Source organism: Hyposmocoma kahamanoa, unplaced genomic scaffold, assembly GCF_003589595.1.
Source record: "Hyposmocoma kahamanoa isolate Upper Pololo Valley unplaced genomic scaffold, ASM358959v1 65, whole genome shotgun sequence".
Taxonomy (NCBI): Eukaryota; Metazoa; Arthropoda; class Insecta; order Lepidoptera; family Cosmopterigidae; genus Hyposmocoma; species Hyposmocoma kahamanoa.
In genome coordinates, this window is record NW_020653853.1 from 5,183,774 (window position 1) to 5,205,956 (window position 22,183).

Genomic DNA, 22,183 nt, shown 5'->3' on the forward strand with positions numbered 1-22,183 from the left:
TTGGTCAAATATATTACTAAAGTAGTACAGTATCTGACAGAGGTATAATTTTACTAATTAAAAAGCTAACTACATATGAATAATAATATTATTGCGTTTACTACATTTTACACCACATTTTTATATTCTTCCTGAAAAATTACATAGAAATCACATTCGGAGGTATTTATTCACTCACACATGACGACGGCATGTATGTGTGTGTGCACGTAAAATTATAATAATTTAATTCAAAGCTGTTTTTAAAGATAACATTTTGTATCGACAAACTACCACATTTCCGCACAACACTTAACCGTACGCTGTCTCTTTACCGACTCTTGCGCAACCGCGCTACTTACGTATTACTCTCTATTTACAAGCATTAGGTACCAACTGAGACAGCGTAACTTGCCATGAGATATTGCTGTGGCACGTAAACACTATCATTAGCGATTTAGTTATTTAGACACGGTCATTTAGTGTCTTGGTAATGCGATGTGGGTTTAGAATTTATGATCTAACATTAAACAATGTTTTTTTTAAATTTACATTTATTTTATAAATTGAGGGTGTTGCAAAAATAAATTAAATTATATTGCAGCTTGTATATTATAAGCATGATAATAAATAGGTCGTATTTCATTTTATATGAAAAATAGTGGTGAATATACGACAAACAAGAAAAGCAGCTGATTTTCAAAGTTCGGTAGTTCTTGCTTTACCTAAATTGGACATAGTTAAGTAAAAAGGATCCAATCCACAAAATTATCAAAAAATTAGGTATATGTACCAAACAGTAAAGTCAACCTCTTAGATCTGCAAAAAAATCCAACATACAAATATAAATAAATATCTTTGGAGTTACATGATATTATAAGTTTTGAAAATAAAACAAGAATGAGAAACACTTTTAAACTTCAAACTGCCATATCTCGAAAGTGACTGGATGTGCATTGAATCCTTTTTGTTTAACTATGTCCAATTGCAGTTCTGAAAATGAAGTTAATTTATAATTTGATAGTTGTTTTTTAACTGAAATATTGACCTGTTTTTGTCTGCCAGATAACACCAGTTCCCAGGTCTTAAACTAAGGATAATTAATTGGTCGTGTTAGCAAAGTACTTATGACATTTATGAGGCAATGTACGCGCTTCTATAATAAGATTCCTCTTGATATTCAACATTTGCCATTTAAGAGATTTAACATTATCGAGAAAAAAAACAATTTTATAATATTATAATACAGCTTCTACGTACTTGGAGGGCAATAACCAATTTTTATGTAAGATGTATGAAAAAATTTTGCACCTAAATTATAAACGTGAATAATATAAACAAAAAGAAGGAATGAATAGAATACAAAAAGGTCACAATCTCTTGTTTCTTACTCATTCTTCTCAGGGGAATCTAACCTAAGAATGAGTGGTAGTGGTTAATCAATTTGACGATTTGAAATGTAATTTATTTACCTATTAAAACAAAACATTAAAAAAAATGTAAAAAATATGTCGAACAATTTTTAAGCTTATTCTAAACGTCCTTTAAACAATGTGTTTTTTTTTAATAATTAATATCCTTTTCGTAGATTTAACGTACTTCTATCTTCCACAGCTTCTGCTAATTCTCGCAACCCTGACAGCCTTGGCGGCGGCAAGACCGTCTTTCATCGCGGTTCCAGCCGACCAAATTGCCTTCATCGACCTCTCCAACATCCATTCGCGCCACGTGAGGGTGCCTCGCCAGACCCTCTCGCCGCCCCCTCCGCTCCCCGTCGCCCTTTATGACCAGGAATACCAGCCAGTACAGCTACAGCAGTACCATCATCAACGTAAGTGTCTTTGGTTTCCTTTTCTGTAATGTGTTTTGCTCTCTTTGGGTGGACCAAACCGTTTTTCAGTCCTTAGTTATATTGTTTGTAGACAAACTTCCATTTAATATCAATACTTCATTACACTAGCTGACCGCAAACTCAGTAGGTTTTTATAGTAGGTAGATAGAGTCCTGGAGTAACAGAGTATAAAGTACTGACTTCGGGGGTTCCCGGAAGAACACATTTAGAAATCAAACTATTTTTTTAAATCTAAGTCGCGTATATTTGTTTTTTCAAACAAAGAACTATCTGACTGACCAAGGATCTAACAAATATATACACGATTAAGAATTTGATAAGAACCATTTTCTAAATTAGTTTCGAAAGCGGGAAATGTCTCTTGATATCCCAAATCATCACATAAAAGATATCTATCTTCTTTTGATCTGAATTAATCACTTGAAAGTGATGAATGGAAGAAATCTTCGTTACCTCCATACTTCCAAATAAAGGCTGCCCTAAATGACCGAAGAATCTTTATTGTAATGATAAATTGGACGATATCGAAAGTCTATATAAGATCTCGCATACAATAGAGAATTTGCGTGACATTGTTCACAAAGATAATGGATGAGGTCTCGACCGAAGAGCACACTTCAAAAGCATTGAATGTCAAAGAAAGCAAAATGAATCCGTATGTCAAGTCGACCATCAGTCACTCATTACTTTCACTGTATCACAAAGGATTATCGCTTTCTTCACCAGCAAACTTATCAATGCATTTGAAAAGTTTGGCAGTGCAAGTAATTTGTAATGAAAGTGCAGCTATTGGAGTGCAGGTACTACGTTGCATACGAGATCTGTATTACAATGCCGGTACTTACTTAAGAATTACTGCAGACTGAGATATGAATCAATGTATTGCTAATAATATTATTACAAATGTAGAGATTGTTGAATATACTATTAATACTATATTGAAAGAATTCGACCTGGGAAGTATTGCCACCTTACCTATTTCTGCCGCCAACCTGTAATGTTAGCAATACTGCGTTCCGGTTTAGAAGGGTAAGGGTGTTGGTGAAATTACAGGCACGTGATTTATTAACTTATGTCACTGGGTGGCGGGCGCAGTGGCAGTGCCCCTTACATCTTTGCGATTTAAAGCTCTGAGTGGCACTGCAACTGTTATGGACAACCGTGTAGCTTACCATCATGCGCACGGCTTGTTCGTCCCGTCACTTGATATTATAAAAAAAAAACACTATGAATGCCTGAGCAACTAAATTCACTCATACCCAGAATATCTAGAAAAAAATACAATTTAGAAAAGTTCATTCTAATCTACGTGGAATCGAACCCGGGATCTTTTCATCCAGGGCCCACAGTGTACAAAACGTTGCAAATTATTCTAGAGATACATAAAAAATGTGCTATCAAACGTCTGCGACAAAAACAAACTGATTATGGCGACCTCTGTAACCGAGTGGTTTGCACATCGGTTTTCATGGTGTCGCTATCTCTGACGTCCCGGGTTCGATCCCCGCTCGGGTCAGTCTAGAAATACGAACTTTTGTATATCGTCTCGGGTCTGGGTGTTTGTGGTACTGTCGTTGTTTCCGATTTCCATAACACAAGTGCTTTAGTTACTTTGGGATCAGACCGACATAATTATATGATGTTGTCTAATATTTAGTTATTTATCTGATTTTAAACTGGGGAAATTAAAACGATCCTTTAGAAGCCTTTGTCCCTAAAAAGCGCCTAAAGGTTTTTTCATACTTAACACATACACTTTTTACTTTATGTAACATATTCCACTCAATAATCACACTTTACTCGGTTTCAAATTCATAGATTAACGATCCAGTTGAGACAGCATTTCAAATAGCTTTCTACCATTGTCTGCAGTAGATCTGTATCGCTGTGGCGCTTGCGCAACTATGATAGCCGCTCTCATTCTAACGACCCGTTTATGTAAAACGGTTGCAATCGAATTCACGAAACATGCTGCAAGTTGACAGGAATTTGCGAGGCAACATAATTTTAAGCCGAAAATGGTTATTACTCAGTAATTGTATATTATTCACGAAAGCAAAGTTGTTTTTAGAACAGCGTTTCATGATTTTATTTAAACAAAAGACTGTTTGCGAAGCATTGGTAAGATTTGTAGGTGTTATTACGTAATTATAAACAAGTTGTCGACTGTAATAATCGCTCGGAATCGGACTATTATTTGCATTAAAGCACTTCTACCAATTTGCAATTTTAATTAAGAAAGATTTCAAACGCAGGACTCGCATAACGTGATTGTTGAGTAATTAATTAAAACTCCACTTTCCAATGCACCACAAATCAATACTGAATATCTCTTGTTCTAATTCCTATAATTTGCAAACATATGAATGAATATACAAAAGTAGCGGACTGTATCAATGGGTTCGGGTGGGTGCTGACAAAGAGTGAGCAAGACCAAAGTAAATCTATTTACAGTTTATTAATTTATTACATAACACGTACAGCTTTCAATCCAAAAACAGAAACAATAATCTCAGTACGAGAATTACATCTATTTGCTAAGTTTTATTGAAATATCCCCTACTTCGCCACTTATTATACAGGACTTGACACTGGAGATAATAAAAATCGGTTCTCACTACTGAAAGTATATTGAGAAAAACGCCTTGAATTGGAGAAATAGCAAAATCAACCATTAAAATAATTGCTCCTAAATTAAAGTTTAAGAGCAATTTATAAAAATGAATCTTCATGCGTGAACAGCCACCCTTAGAGGTGGATGATTTTCTTCAAAATGAAATGAGACCACTATGGAAGTACCCCCTTTCCAACAAAAAAGAATCACGAAAAACGGTTCACAAATACCAGAGTTATCGCGTAACATACATACAAAAAAAAAGAAAGAAAAAAGAACATACAGTCGAATTGAGAACCTCCTCCTTTTGTGAAGTCAGTTAATAGTAAGGAAAAGGCGCCAAAACCAATTACATTTAAATTTAGAATTTAGATATAAAACTAAAACTTAAAAGACTATAAAATATGTATATACAAGAGATTTGTTCATCATTCATGTTATGTTTTTTCTTTTATGCTTAATCTATATTTGTGTTATATCAGTGAATATAGTGTTTATCTACCTATCTACGTGACCACTGTGGACCGATATAACAATAATTACGTTATTTCTTTACAGCTGTAGGACTAGCACCGCTTCTAGAACCTCAAAATCCCACCAAAGTCTTAACTCTACAACAACAGCCCCAGGATACTATAGGAGCACATTCACTGACACCATCAGCACGCTTGTCGGAACGGCCCCCGGACTTCGGAGAATACGTAGACTTTGGCGCTCATACTGGTGATAACGGTGCTTTTGGATGGTATGCTGACTATCCTATAAATCATCACGACGATATAAGTTATAGAAAGTAAAGTTACCAATGAACATTGAATTTCATTGTCAAAATTTCGAACTTCAAATTTTCTCGCCAAGTTGTGATTTTTTAAAGATTTGCGCGTTCTTTTAACACGAAAATTGATCTTCAAAAATCAATATTACCGCCGTCATTTTGAGGTTGAAGTTACTTTTAAGTCGGTATACACAAAAAATGAAGTTTGAAGTTTGAAGGAGACAATGATCGAATGAATTTCGTTGTTTTAAAGCATAAAATGACACCTTGCCAATTTTATTTAGCACTTCGAAAATGTTACCAAAGACAGTATTATACGCGTAAATCGCATTTCTCTTTTAATGCAGAATAACCGCACATTTGTTTTAGACGGTTCATTCCGCTTTTTTATGCACTTTGATAATTTTCATTTTGATATTTTAGGTTGTTCTAATGTTCCTATATTTTACATTGTAAGTTGTTGCTTGATCAAAGAACTGTGATACGAACCGATGTAGTTAATTTTCTTTTCAACTTTAACCTTTTGCTATCTTTTAACGTTCTAGCTTTAGTACTATCAGCTTATGTTGTATTTTTTCTATACTTTTCTAATCTTTACTATTTTTATGAAACTTTATTTTTAAGGCATCTTCTGCTTAATATTTTCTTATTTATGTTCATAAATACTAGTTTTTCATGAACCTTTAGCATGCTTTATCTTCGCTTATTCTACACTTTTATCTGCACTCATTCTTGCTCATTTTATCTATCACATTTGTAACTATCACTTCTATTCTATCACTATTTCTTTATCTTCTTAATATATTTTTACTGCTATCTTCGCTTCATTTCATGCCATTTCCGCTTCATTTCTGTTTCTTCATTTACATTTTATCTGTCACATTTGTAACTATCACTTCATTTCTATCACTGTTTCTTTATCTTCTTATTATATTTCTTTACTGTTATCTTCGTTTCATTTCATATCATTTCCTCTTCATTTCTGTTTCTTCATTTACATTTTGTCTATCAAATTTGTAACTATCACTTCATTTCTATCACTGTTTCTTTATCTCCTTAATATATTTCTTTACTGTTGTCTTCGTTTTATTTCATGTCATTAACGCTTCATTTCTGTTTCTCTATTTGATTGCTATATTACAAACATTTATAATGTACTGAATAACCATCGTTTTACATTTTCATTTCACGGCTATCATCTGTCAATATCGACACAATATCACACCACTTAAAATAAGTAAATAGATTGCCTAAATACTTATGTAGTCGTTTTGTTTATCACTTATCTTATCTATGTCTATACTTTTCACATTTCATTTAGCTTTTCTACTTTTTCTTGCAACGCTTGCACTTGGTACCAAACGTATGCAATCCAACACTCATGCTTCTTTCCTTTTTCTACCTTCCACTTTCAATTTTACTTTATATATTATTTATGTTTCTTTCCTTCTTCCATCTTTCACTTATAAATAATTTTTCTTCCATATTACTATAATACTTTTTCATCTCTTACCTTCCACTTTAAAGTATTTTTCTTCCTATACTGTTAATGTTTCTTTCCTTCTCCCATCTTCAACATTAAAATTGCTTTTCATTATTTATGTCATACATTTTTCCTCTAAGATGTCACATTAAATATCTTTTCTGTCATTCTTTCTGCTCCTTTTCTTCTTCTACTTATTTTCGTACCATCTCTTTATCTGTTATCTTTCGCTCTGATTTCTTTATCTCTTTAAAGGCTCGTTCATTGCTTTCTACTTTCTACTATCTCTCAGTCTTTTCTGTCTATAAAAGTCCTTCTATAAATTCTAATATTCACTTTTTTCCGTTTATTTTTATTCGTTATTCAACTTCATTATTCCCTTCATAATTTTCCTTCAATTTCTATTAATTTCTAAAAAAAATCTTATCTTTCCTTCTTTCCCAGTTTTATTCAATACTATTACTAGCTAGCTCTGCCTTTTTCTTCATCTGACTTTACCTCTTTCTTTTTCTATATTTTCCTTTTCTTAATTCTTCGCTTCATTTTTAAACTTCTCCTATTACGCTTTCTTCTTTATTTCCAATAGATCTCACTCAGTATTTATTTCTCCATCTTTAGATCCTCTTTTCATATACATACTTTTTATATATTACAGAATTATGTATGATTTTACTTTGAAATATTTTTATCATTCAATCCTTTTTATTTTTCTCATTTTCGTAATTTTTTCCTTCTCTTACTGTATTTGTACCTTTCATATGATAATTTTTGTATAATATTTTTATACTGAATTACATATTTTTACATTTCAATAATTTAATTTTATTGCTATATATGTTTCTTATATTTATTTTTTACCTATTTTCATTTACTGTCGTCTGACTTGATTTGTTCTGTGTTACTATTTTTCCTTTCTATCTATTTCATTCTGTATACCGTACAAAAAATAAAAACCGTCATCTATTTTTCTTGCCTTCCTTCCTTCTTTAGCATTATTACGTCACACAAACATCGCAACCTGTCTATTACCACCTTTTTATCTTTTTACTCTACTTCAGACTAGTTTTCATCTATTTTGCTTTGATGTCATTTCTATTCCTCACTTCTGCGTTTTTTCATCACACGTCGTCTAACTTAGCTTTAGTATTATATTTATGAACATTTCAATATTTTAATTTATTTTCTTCTCATTCAATTCAGCATTTATAAATTATTTCATATTTTCTTATAAATTTCTCGCTATACTATATTCTTCTATCTCGACCACCTTTATAGTTCTTTTTCTACCTGTGAGCATCTTTTTTCTATAACTGTATTATAAATATGTTGCTTTTAAATAATTCTCATTTATGTTGACATATCTTTTTATACCACGTTTTTCTTTTCTTTTTTGTATCATCTAAGTACTTTACGCCGCCTGTATTTTTAACTGTACCATATTATTTAAGTAACATATGACTTCTACAAATTACCTTATTTCCTTCTATTCTTTTTTTCGACGTACTACAAATGCCTTTTTTCTTCTTTTGCAATAGTCACTACGCTTGTTTTTACTAGCTTCCAAAAGGAAATTGTACAATTACCATTTTTCATCTTTTACGCAATTGTTTATACTTTCTTTCCACCTTTCATATCTATTTTATATTTATTTCTAGAATTTTCGTTTCTTTTCATATTTCCATCTAAACTTTTTCGACTTCTAGAAATGCCTTTTTTCTTCTTTTGCAATAGTCACTGCGCTTGTTTTTACTAGCTTCCAAAAGGGAATGGCAAAAATACCATTTCTCATCTTTCACACTATTCGTTATACTTTCTTTCCACTTTTTATATTTATTTCTCGAATATTACTTTGTTCTTAATGGTTTGCCATCTTTTACTTTTCATATTTCCTTACTTCCTTCTATTCTTTTTACGACGTAAAGAAATGCCTATTTTCTTCTTTTACAATAGTCACTACGCTTGTTTTTACTAGCATCCAAAAGGAAATGGTAAAAAATACCATTTTTCATCTTTACACTATTTGTTATTTTCTTTTTACTTTCTTTCTTTCATGTCTATTTTATATTTATTTCTAAATTTTTACTTTGGTTTGCCATATTTTACTTCTCAATTCTGTCACAACTGGGTTTTCATTACTTCCAATATTTTCTATTTCTTTCTTCGTTTTCTATCTAAGTATTCTTATAAACCTTCACTGTTTTCTCTTCGTGCATTGAAAGCGAATGTTCTGCAAAAATGTATAAAACATTGAAACATTTATATATTTGCCTTTTTTGCAATGAGGTATGGGGTACCTACAGTTTAGCAATTCAGTTCTTGATTGGAACTGAAAAGGAAAACACTTTGTGTTGTCATTGTTCGGAAATAAGGAGTGTGGCGAGGATATGGTACAGCCCCACACTCACTGCGACCATGTTCTAACGCGAGTGTGCTCTAAGTTTTACCCTACCTCGTCCAGTATTGATTCCGCCGTAAAACAATGTTATTGTACGTACTTTACTATTATATAGGCAAAATACCTGTAATTACGATTATATTTCTCCGAGCTATATCTTATTTTATACTCTGTCTATGTCCATTCCATATCTATGGCTCTTTATCTTTCTACATTTCTTTAACCCTTAATTTGTCTTTACTCCTTGCATACTCCTCTTCTGCTTCTTTCTCCTTGATACTTTCCTATAACTTTTACTGTATACTTATTTCTTGCTATTTGTCTTCTGCATCATTATCCTCGTACTTTCTCAAACTCACATTTATCTTTCTTTCATTCTTTTCTTATCATCTGCTTCTTCATTTCATCTTTCTATTTCCTGTACTATCAACATTCCTTCTTTTACTCCTTTTACCTTTCTATCCTTATGTGTTTGGTTTATATTTTCATCTGGTCCATTTTTCTATTCTCTATCATGATTTCCGTTTCCTTGGTATATCTTCCTTTCATTCTCTTATTACCTGCTTTTTTCAATTACTACTGGTATATCTTTTCCATTATTTCTCCTTAACATTTTTCAGTATTTATCTAACTTATTTAAAGACTAAAAATCTTGTTCTTTCATTTCAACTACTTGGTTCACTTTAGCAATACGTAAGATCGTTTCAATCAGTATTATTGTTTTAATACACTTTATTGTTGTTGAATACAAATTGTTGTTATTTACTTTGTACTTTTATTTACCCTTTGTCAAGTTGTATATACTGTAGTGATGAAATCTGTAAGTTTAAATAAAAATCTACATATTGATTAGAGATGTGCGCCGCCCCGCCACCGCCATCGATGATTTTTCCATACTGCCGCCGCTGATGGTTGACCGGCATAAAATCGAAATGGCGAAAAATTTTATTTTCATGAAGTAAGCTTCTGTTAATTATTTACTTATATTTCAATACAATAGTTCCGTGCAATTAGAATGAATGATGCTGAAATTACAGACACATGGGATTTGTTAACTTATGTCTCTGTGGCGCAGTGGCAGTACCCTTCAGATCTTTGAGATTTAAAGCTCTGAGTGACACTACAATTGCTATGGACAGGCGTGTCGCTTACCACCAGGCGCACGACGTGTTCGTCTCGCCACTTGGTAAAAAAACTTTCCTGCGTACTGGTAACCGTTGGTTCGTGTTGGTCTACCACGCAGGGATTCCGGGTTCGATTCCCGGGTCGGGAGAAATATTTGTATGGTCTACATTTATTTGTCTCGTGAGTTTGGGTGTAATTTGTGGTTGTTTATGTGTGTGTCCATGGCGCCCGCTACACAGGGTTTTCCTAGTGTGGAGTGGACAGGTGGACAGTGGCTTAAACAGCAACACTCAAAAATCTGACTGATAATTAGTAGAAACCGTGGCTCAAGCAGCAGCTCTGTCAGAAATTTGTACGATAATTTGCAGAAACAGTGGCTTAAACAGCAACACTCAAAAATTTGACTGATAAATATAGTAGAAACCGTGGCTCAAACAGCAACTCCGTCAGAAATTTGACTGATAATTAGTACAAACAGTGGCTTAAACAGCAACACTATTAAAAATTTGACAGGTAATCAGTAGAAATAGAGGTTTAATCTGAAACATTGGGCCGGAGTCTAAAATGGCATTGTGATGTTTTTCGTCTTTCGCGAATAGTCTGCAAATGTCTAATAGAAAGGCGTGCTCATATTAAAGCAGCCATGTGTGTTTTCTTTTTAATTTAGATCCCTTAATTTTATCACAAAAATGTACAGTCAAGAGCACATCGAGCTTGACACTTTGTACTTTGGACCGTTCTTATCGTGAGCGGCATAGAGTTGGATTTAAGTGTAAAGTGTCAAACTTGACGTGCTTTTGACCCATGGAGTACATAACCAAAAAGTAAAATTTGTAACTATGGAAAAATCTTTACCGTTTTTCTGAGTCATTGGTGCAAACGGTATCTTGTTAATTCTAACAAAGAACAAATTTACGTATAAACCGGTGTTAAGTTGTCGTTTGACGACGGTTAGAAGAGATGGAGAACTACGTAATTAAATGAGAAGAAAAAGAATGAGAGAGATCATAAAGGATTCGTGGTTTCACACTACACAGTACCTGGACACCAAATTTGTATTTAGAAGAAAAGTTGCACCTCGCCGACATAATACAAAACCTTCTATTTACTTTAGTTAAAATAGAAAACTAGAAAATGTAGGAAATAAGTTGGTTTATATATTCACTAAAAGATACGTGTTTTTTTATATATTTATTTTCATACAGTTAACATATAATTTCGTACATTGATATTTAAAATAGATTTCTTTTTCAACGGTACAGAGTTACAGAATAAGTAGTAGTCCGGCTTGACGCTATTTACATACATTATATTGTATTATATATTTTATTATACGTCAGTATATATTTAACATTATTAAACAGGTACACATCAATACAAGTATCAATACATTTTTGAGGTTGTGCAATACTTAAGCCAAGATGAACATATTATAAAATTAGTATATTGGAGACGATTCGGGCCAACAAAAACTAATACAAATGTTATCTTAGTAAGAAGATAGATTACAACAGATACATTTTGGTAGATGCGTATAAATTTAATCATGTAGCTTTCATTTCCTTTAATTTTTTTTTATTGCCAACCCAGGAAAAAACTTTCCTCTCAGCTATTCAAAGGTTACTTGGAAAGAATCCCTTTACAAGATAAGCTCGTTTTTGTACACTAACATTTAATGTTCGTTAAAATTTGTAATTTGTTTTGTGGTACAGGGTCAAGAGCACGTTAAGCTTTACGCTTAAGACTTAAATCCAACTCTATGCCGCTTACGATAAGAACGGTCCAAAGTACAAAGTGTCAAGCTTGATGTGCTCTTGAGTGTACAATAAATTGTTTACGTACGTACATAGATGTTGCAAATGTAGGTTAGTTTATGGCGTATTCTACGGTCATCGACAAATTTTATAGGTCTATACTATATTATTTTATAAAACGGAGTAAAATACCGTTTACAGAGTTATCACATTTTGTAAAATTTTAAACAGTCCTGTTGTTGTCGAGAGTTTTATCGATAGAAGCGTACCCGTAAGCAATGGTCAGTAGATAGTCGATAGAATATTTATCGACTGTAATTACCAGCTGCTTCTAAACTGGTAACCCTTTTGCGTATTAAACTGTCATTTTACTCGGTCTTTGAATAAAAAAAACATTGATTTTCTTACTAATAACGACTGATGCACTGGACTAGAATTAAGTTTAGTTTGTGTTTGTCCGAATCGACATTTTCAATAAAAATAAAAATAAAATGCGTTTAGACAACAATAGATCTATAGAAGTGTTAGCATTACAATTAAATAAAGTAATTACAGTGGCAATTTAACACAAATAACACTTTTTATTTAGAATAATTTAAAGTGTATACGAAATCAAAGCTTTTACATCAACGAAAGATTCACATTTTACGTATTACATACTTTCTATAGATATTGCAAAATAAGTATATTACGATAACTTTGGCAAAGATACAATAAAGTATAACGAGTTACATTACGACGTCAGAAAAGTACAACTGCTTCTTTTACAGTATGAAGAGAGAGAGTGAGAGAGAAGGAGAAGAAAAAGCCAAATCGTTTGGCACATATACATGAACACCATTTCCTTTAGGAACGCCTTGTTTATGATATACTTTTATTAACTCAGTAAAACATGTATTTCTACTAAGTAATATTTTCAGAAATATTGTAGGCCTTTGTTAAACCGTTATCAGGTTAAATGTAACCCAACATCGCGTTCATAATAGTTTCACAGTTACGCCTAGAAAGTCAAACGACAAAATCGATTAATTAGTAATTTTCAGGTAAAGATTTTGTACTCAATTTTGGTGACAATTTTTATTATTTAATTACTCGAATATCGTATCATCTTGAAAAATTAAAGAATATTTCAGGTTACTGCACTCGAATATTAAATAATACTTCATGATGATATTCTATAAATATTTAAATAAAAATAAATTGTCACCTAAATTGAGTACAAAAAACTTACCTGAAAATTACCCTAATGACGTAACAAGCCATTAAAGATACTAATAAAATTAATGTCTACCACATTCTTCTACACAAGACAAGAGCAGACAAGCAGGGATTTTACTATTCATCAGTTTCAAAAGTCCTCTCTTTAGAATGTCTCTGTTCAAATTGTAACATTCAATAGTGGGGTTTTAGCGATGTTACTACAACTAGCGCTTGTATAAATAAGCGGGCCGCACGCCTATATCCTAATGTCTTGAGCCGAAGCGTTTTCATATGTGCAGTCCTTTAATAATATGCAACCATGACGTAAATTGACATGGTAAACAAGTAGACGATTTTATTTGAGAACCGCACCGCATTGCGCCCGTTGTGTAAGTTTCGGGGTTAATAAGTCCTTTCTAGAGCGTAATCACTGTTAACTTGCTAGACTATGAACTAATTAGGCAAACAATTATGGCATTAGATTTAGGACCCCGCAGATATAATCTTAAGGCCGATAAGAGGTACATATATAATAATACTGTGTTTCTCACTCCTTGTTAAAAATTTTAAAAAGCATTGTATATATTCTTCAAATATAACATAAGACAGCGAGATCAATAAACTTAAGTATCTAAGAATGCACATTTTATGTTAAATACAATTTTAAAATGTTGTGCACGTTACAGTACATTTTCCTACGTCGATAATAGCCTATCCTTATATTTTCAAGTATTGACAGAAATTTACATAAAGAACGTGTTAAGGAAATTAGCTTAAGAATTTTGTAGTTACACTACGTTGGTTATATTCGTAAACCTCGTAACCTCCATTAATGTAAACTTTCGAGTAGGCACAAAAATAGAATTGCTAAATAACAATATATGACTATACCTTTATTTTATAACTAAAAAAGGGTCGAGAAATTATATTTTAAGATTTAATTACCCGATGTTGCGCTTGAAAAGTAAAAAAGGGATGTCGTCCAAAAACGTAGTTACGAGGTTTTAAAATTTAGCCAACAACTCGTTTTATAATGCGTCAATAGAATTACAATTTTTCTAATGAAAGGCTTTCCTGTGAAGCGAAGTTTTTGTTCTCAAACAGTTATAAATAACTGTAACTGAAATAGAGAGAAAACCTTTAAAAATCCTGAAAAGTCTGGACACGTTTGCTTTCTCTTTACATACTATACCATACAAAGAACTGACAATTTTATTCTCGATTAGTTGAAAAGACGTCTACGACCCGTAATACGTTCCTTCCTATCAATCGTTCTAAGCTATTCTAATAAGACACTTTTACACAATCACATCTATTCCACGCGTCTCCGTATAAAATGTTCACAATAAGTGTTTTCAAAACTTACGACCTTGACTTAAGAACTAAATATTAACAGTTAATTTTGAATATGGACTTTCAAAGAATTACAGATCGACCGTCATATTTGTGACATTGCAATAAAACGTTACAGTGTTATTTGCTTGGCTCAACAGCGCAAAGTATCCAGAGTCGTAAAAAATATTAAGAAAAAAAAATATATTTCCTAAACCAAATTCAAATTCAACGAATTGAATCATTCAGAATCATTGGAGTTTCACGAAAACGGAAAGGAATCGTGTGGCTTAAATCACAGATGATATTAAGCGTCGATGTGACCGAATAAAATATATAAAATTATTATAGACAAATATTAATTAAATATCAAAAGTGCTAACAAAAGGATCAAAGAAGATACAGTAATGAAAACTGTATATTCTACAGTGCCTCTAAAAGGTTGATCGTATTTATAGCAAAGGTTTTCCGTTTTTAAGTACTTGTTGTCTTGATTGTACTGATACCAGTATTTTACTTTGTAATATTTGTTAGTTATACACATAATACTTGATCAACTAAAAATAAAAAATATTATTAAAGTTATTAAAATTGATTTATAAAGTACGGTTATGATTTTTTTTTAAATACATGCGATAATTTAAATATAGAATGTCATTACGCCTTAAACGAACTCTAAATCTAAATAGTTAAGTTTAAATTTTTAAGCCGTAGCGAACTAATGAGGGAAAAAATAATAATGTTAATAATAATTTTCAATGAAACAAGTCAACAATGCAATTGTTAACTTTCTTAAATCAAAACTAACGAAGTGAACATTTTTAGCAAAATTGAGTTATTAACATATCGCACTGCTATTACCTACAATAGTATTGTAACTCAAAATATGTTGTTAAATTCAAGATTATGCTATTTCTGAACGTAAAACTACATTTCCTACACGTCAATAAAATTGACATTAGAATATTCTAAGATGCCATTAAAATATATCTCCTTTACCCAGAATGAGACAAACGTTTTGTGAGCTACTTCTGGACAAAACAGTCCTTACTCAAAAATATGAAATTAGTTTTTACTTTTGTTTTTAAATATACTTCTAATTGGCAAGTAGGAGTTGTTTAGGCGTCTAATAAATTTTAATCTATACATAAATTATAATAATCTATCACGGCAACTGAGTAATTCGTTTGTTAGCTATTCTGATGTATTTTCTCAGAATCGACGAAAAACGAATTATTCGCTTCCCGTGAAAGATCTGTGTAAATTTTTGTATAGGTTATTTCCTACTTACCAAATATACATATTTAAAAATAAAAGAGAAAAAATAATTTCATATTTTTGAATAAGGACTATTTTGGCCAGAGCAAAATCACATAATGCGTGTCTCATTTTGAGATAAGTAGTTCAGTAGATATCTTTTGGTTGTTTTTTACAATATCCTAACGACGGTTTTATTGACGTGCAGAGAATAATATTTTACGTTCAACAATGGTATAATCTTGAATTTCACATATTTTGAGTTATAACACTATTGTAATAGCAGTGCGATATGGGATCTGGAAAACGAGATCTACAACCGCTATAAGCTGTTTTTAAATCTTACTTAGTTTCAGTGCCATTGTTAAGCAAAATCAGCGTTAAAGAGATTTTCACTTGTTTAACTAGCAAAAAAAATGTTGGGTGCCAATATCTCAAATGGTAAAATTACAGGCTCATGGGACTTGTCGTAGGATGACGGAGGATACACAGTGGCAGTGCGCCTCAGATCTTTGCGATTTAAAGCTCTGCACTGGCACTGTAACTGTTATGGACAGGCGTGTAGCTTACCATCAGGCGCACAACTTGTTCGTCCCGTCACTTAATTACAAAAAAATTTTAAAAAGCTATTTGCAGTTAGTTATGAGCAGGGCAGAATAACTCCGAAAGTTGGACTTTTCATTGATCAATAATGCAAGTAATTTATTTGTGTTCCTTCACAGAGTAATAATAATAAACGCATACTTCCCACCACCACTCCTGTCCTGATGCGTACGCTAAAGAAATCGAACACCGTCGTCGATATTTTTCTAAAGCTACAATTTGGGGCCATTCAAAGCTAACGAGAAGAAGCATTACAAGACAAATCTCAGGCACATCGTCGCTTAATATCACATGAGATTGTGGCTAAGTGTTAATCTACTTTCCGTTTAAAACCACAGCCGTCGACTTAAATGCATGACTTGTGACCGTCAGGATGGCTGGTCGCCAGTCGCATCTGGCACTGAGTGTATATTCAAGAATCGACCTATTTGCTACCTCTTCCAAATAATTGCTTCCTTTGATACATACTGAAAAATTAAAAAAAAATTGACCAGCCTTTCTGACGTCAGGATGGCTGGTTGCCACTTTGTTCAGCACGAATGCAGATTTTCCAGAAGTATGTATTACTAATAATTGCTACCTTCACGAATTAAAGGTATACGCTTCCTATCTACATTAGTTTAAAAAATATAAATGATTGAAAATTTTACTAAGAAGTACCAACGCCTGTCCTTTGTATTACGGCAATAAAGCACTAAAAACTTTTGCTTTTTTAATTTAATCAGGCACTTCTTCGTAAAATTTTCAATCGATTATATTTTTTTAACTAATGGAGATAGGAAGCGATTATTGGTAATACATACTTCTGAAAAATCTACTCCCTTCACGCTGAACAAAGTGGCGACCAGCCATCCAGACGTCAGAATGGCTGGTTTCTGAGAATATATCAAAGGTAGCAATTATTTAGAAAAGGTAGGTAGGTAGCTACTAGGTAGCAATTATTGAATATACACTCAGTGCCAGATGCGACAGGCGACCAGCCGTTCTGACAGTCACATTGACTTTGTAGGTCTACAAAGCCATGTATTTAATTTTTTTGTTAATAACCAATGCCATTGGTTACACACATATTATGTGCCCACTCACCAACAAAACATCACTCTATACAGGTTATTTTTAAAATACTGGAAATAAAAGACTCGGGAACTCGTAGCGAAAACCCGCCACCAAAACAATATTTGATTGAATCGGCACGCCAGGAGAACGCCTCTCCGCTATATCTCTTATTATTTCCTACTATTCAGATGTAAAAAGTGTCAGATAGTACAAGAAAAACTTAGACGTTGATTATTGAAATCCATTAAACTTTGTGAAAAGTCTTAGAAATAAAGTTGCTGTTAATGATATCAGTAATAAAGTCCTGAGAGGTCATGGGCGTACCCAGGGGGGACCCCTCCCCCTATGTTGGCAGGGCAGAGTAGCTGCCCCCACCTGGATTTTGTGTACCTCCATACTGTCTACTGTTGTCGATAAAAGTTCTCATTTTGCAATACAACATAATACGCGTTAATTAATTACTTATCCCACTGCTACAATTAAAAGGTAAAAACGTGGCTGAGATCAACTATAATAGAAGACAGATTAAATGGGCTTCATATGTTCAGTGTACATAGAAAATTTATTAACACTATGGGCGATTCTGTCACGGAAGACGTCATAAACCGTTTTGCTGAAGCTCCTCAAAAGTTACTTTTAAAATAGCTATCCTATGTAATTAAAGAATTAAAATAAGAAATACCTATTTTAATTTGTTTATTTATTTGACTAGGCACCTGTAAAGAATTAGCAGGAGAATATCCAGCGGGTGTTTTCCGTATATATATTTAATGTTTAATGTAGGAGTCTTAGTGTAGTGTGTAAGGCAAAGTAAGCGCGCGGGGTATGGCTTGAAAAAAATCTGATTTGCCCAGAACTTGGGCACGCCCATGTGCGAGGTTGTTAGTATTTTTAAAATAACCCTGTATAGTAAATGATAATTATGATGAAACCACGGCCCTCTTCTTGAGAGGCAGCAGTTCAAACCATTTGGCTACCACAGCTTATTTTTGTGAAGGTTTCATCGTCAGGTTTTCTTTCACTATTAGCGAGTGGTACTGGTACTAAACGTTCTCAAATGTACGACTGTCGACCTCTGAATTGACAAGCAAACTTTGATAATAAAATTACACAATAATGTCAGTTTCTATAACAAAACGACTCATAGCACTCCTATCATGTGTCTCATTGTCACGGTCTTCATTGCTTTTGCCACAGTCAAGGTCCAACAATAATACGTCGCTACAGAATCTATAATACTCTATTGAGCTTTTTTAAATATTGCAATTCTTGTGTATTGATTTTTATTGAATATCATGATGTTGTATTATCATGATATTAAATTACTCCACTAGGTTGTTACAATTATTAATACAATTATCGAACACAAGGAAAAATGTCTTCGGTCTGAGGGGACTCGAACCCTACGTCTGTATGCCAAACTAGAGCCACTGTAATACCAATTGAACTACAGATCAGCAAATCCAACGAATTTATCTAAGGGCGTGTTCCCTTTATGTCGTGACGACAGATAGTCGTGCAAGAAGTTGTTGTTCATATATAGTACAACACGTTAACTATCGTTCACGACTTTTTTGACATTACGACGACAGACTATCACGACAATGGGATGACCTAGAACGACAGTCGTTGGACAATAAATAAAACGTCACGATAGAAACGTGACGACAGATAATTGCAGCTATTATTGTCGTCACGATCCAGTTGGAACAGTTAGGCATGACTGTCGTTTAACGATAAAAAAGTCTACGACACAAACTCGACTGTCGTGATATCGGAACAGGCTAAACGCGACAGTCGTCTTACGATAAATAAAACGTTACGACATAATGGCAACGCGCTCTAAGTATTTGTTTACAGATCCTTTGTATAGCGTTTTAACAGCTTTTATAGCCGTAAGCGACATCTATGAGAGACTTGCGAAGTTTCTCACCAGTCGGTACCTTTGTAGCTAACACAGACTGACGCCAGATGTCGCTGTGTTAAATATATTGTTTTTTTATTGAATATCATGATGATAAAACATTCGACCTTTGTATTAATAATTATTCTTGTATACGTTAGAAATATTTTCTTTGGTTTTATAGAGATCCACGTTAGGCTTACATTATAATACACAATATACATAGATAAAATGTAATATTTTAAAGTACATCAAGAAAAATACAAATTCAACTATGCATGCTAAACTAAATGATATGCTGCAGGGCAGTACGATCCAAGAGTCTAGTAACATTCCCTTTTTATTAATAAGCGGTTTTATATTAATAATAATAATTGATTTCCACATACAATCTTTGTAGTATCGTTAATACACTATGTACTCTACGATGGCATTCGACACCAAAAATGTAAACAAAGTGATGCCATTACAAAAATATATTTTAAGAGTTGTGTAAATGTGAGTCAATTGTGTAAACTCCAAAAAAGCACAATATGAAAAAAGCATTTTTTTATATTGTGCTTTAACTGGGAGCATGTACAAATAAAATGTTACCAAAATATATTTTTTTAAACACCCCATTTATTAACATAAGCTCTTAAAAATGTATTGTTGTGCTAAGATTGTTTATCCTAATGGCGATGTTGAAAAATTACTAAACCATCGACTACCTTTTTTCTTTACATGGATTATAATGCCTTATGGATGACGTAATAGAGCATTTTATTATTACAAATAGATACGAAAAATAATTATAGTGTTCTTAATAAAATATAAATAAAAATGACAAATTTACTCATTATTAAATATTGTTGATTACAGTAGATTTAAAAAAGTAAAAATCCGGCTTTTTATTAATTAAGTTATTATGGGCATAAATGGTTCCGAAAAGTTTTTAACTTGCTAAGTGTACTCTTAATATAAAAAATATTATTTATAAGATGTCATTTTGACAGTGACGGTTGTTTGTTTACATTTTTGATCTTGAATTCTATCTCAGATATTAAAATATATTATTATGGTAACAACTAAACTGTTAATCGCAGATCATGAGTATACATAACCGTTATTATTATTATCATTATTATTATTATTATAAAGAAAACTCATGCACAATGTGTTTTTATATTTATCATCTTCCTTTTCACTAACTGCCGTAACTGACATTTTTATTGTGGTTGAATAAGACGTGTGTTCTTCCTTAACTTTAAAAGTGAACATTAATCAAAAAGTCGGCAGCTATGATCGAGCCAGATGTTTGTCTTAGAAATTAAGATAGAAACACTACGGGTAAAGGGCCGTATAAATAAAATAGCGCCTAGTTAATACTCAGGAATAAGTGTGATGAATAACGCACACACTCAACATAGCACTAGGGAAATCCTGTGTCTCGGGTGCTATAGACACACACACATAGACAACCACAAATTACAACCAAACTCACGAGAGAAATAAATGTAGGCCATACAAATATTTCTCCCGGTCCGGGAATCGAACCTGGGACCTCTGCGTGGCAGTCCGGCATGGTAACCGTTCGGCCACGGAGGCAGTTAAATAGTAATTTAATCTGATATTGTATTTTTTTTATTGATGACTTATTAAAATTATATGCTATATTCAATACTTTATATCTATGTGCTTTAAGTTTGCGTATTGCTAGACAAGTTCATCCAACAAAATCTCAACTATTATGATAATAAATAAAATAAATATTAACTCACTGATACAACGAGATCGAGCGAGCTATAGTTTAAGATGTGTATGCTCGTAGTAGAGCTCCTTGTTAAAGAGTTCGTCCAGGTAAGTACTGCCACCTTACCTATTTCTGCCGCCAAGCAGTAATGTTAGCATTACTGCGTTCCCCCTTTTGAAGGGTAAGGGTGCTGGTACAACTACAGACACATAGGACTTGTCAACTTATGTCTCCGGATGAAGGGCGCAGTGGCGGTACCCCTCAGATCTTTGCGATTTAAGGCTCTGGACTGGTACTGCAACTATTATGGACAGGTGTGTAACTTACCATCAGACGCACGAGTTCTTCTTCCCGACGTTTAATATTATTTAAAAAATGCTCAACCGAATGTGTAGTGCTAAACTGAAAATTTGCCAAATGCCAGTTACGACAGTTTTGTGAGAAGAGGGACGATATTTGTTTCAAACTGTGACCTCTGAGTAATATTATAACAAAATCATGTAAAATCATATTTTGTTATTATTATTGATAGAAAGATCGAACAAACACAAAGACAAACTAAACGTCTGTTGCCTCAACGTGGCGACCATTGTCTTGAATTATTTATTGAATTTTTGTAAAAATACTCCATGAGTCCAATCAGATCGTTTAAATTTTTCTTGTGTTCGGCCTTTGCATCAATAATAATAACAAAATCGTGTTAGTTAAAAAACTTAAAAATAATTACAAAATTCATCGTAAAGAAAGCGTTGCCAATAAATTAAATAAAATGATAAGAAATAACAACAAAAATATAATTTTAGAGCACCATAAGAAATTTGTGAGCATAGTTGTACATACAACGTAGATACATATATTTTTTTATATAATTTATTCACTATATACGAATTTTTATACCGTGTTAAGTACTTACGCCACTAGAGTTTCACATCAAATCTAGATATTACACATCAAATGTAGACTTTCTAAAGAAAATACCTGACAAGTTTATAGAGAATATAATTGAAAAAATAGACCGTTACTTATTAGTGGGGCTAGTCTTATAAAGTTATCAGATAAAAATATGAATAATAAACAATTGTACTACACTGTTTGTGTCTGTGTGTTTTAACTACGAGGGACG

At 32.8% G+C, this 22,183-nt stretch overlaps 1 protein-coding gene across 1 annotated transcript in view; it reads left to right on the forward strand.

Annotated features, from left to right (window-relative positions):
• The window catches only part of LOC113231185, a 24,274-nt gene extending 14,932 nt beyond the window's left edge, over positions 1–9,342 (forward strand). Inside the window, exons 2-3 of the mRNA XM_026465372.1 lie at positions 1,594–1,810; positions 5,004–9,342. Of these exons, the coding sequence (XP_026321157.1) occupies positions 1,594–1,810; positions 5,004–5,242 (456 nt within the window). The 3' untranslated portion in view covers positions 5,243–9,342. The remainder of the gene's footprint in view (positions 1–1,593; positions 1,811–5,003) is intronic.
• The last annotated feature ends 12,841 nt before the right edge of the window (positions 9,343–22,183 follow it).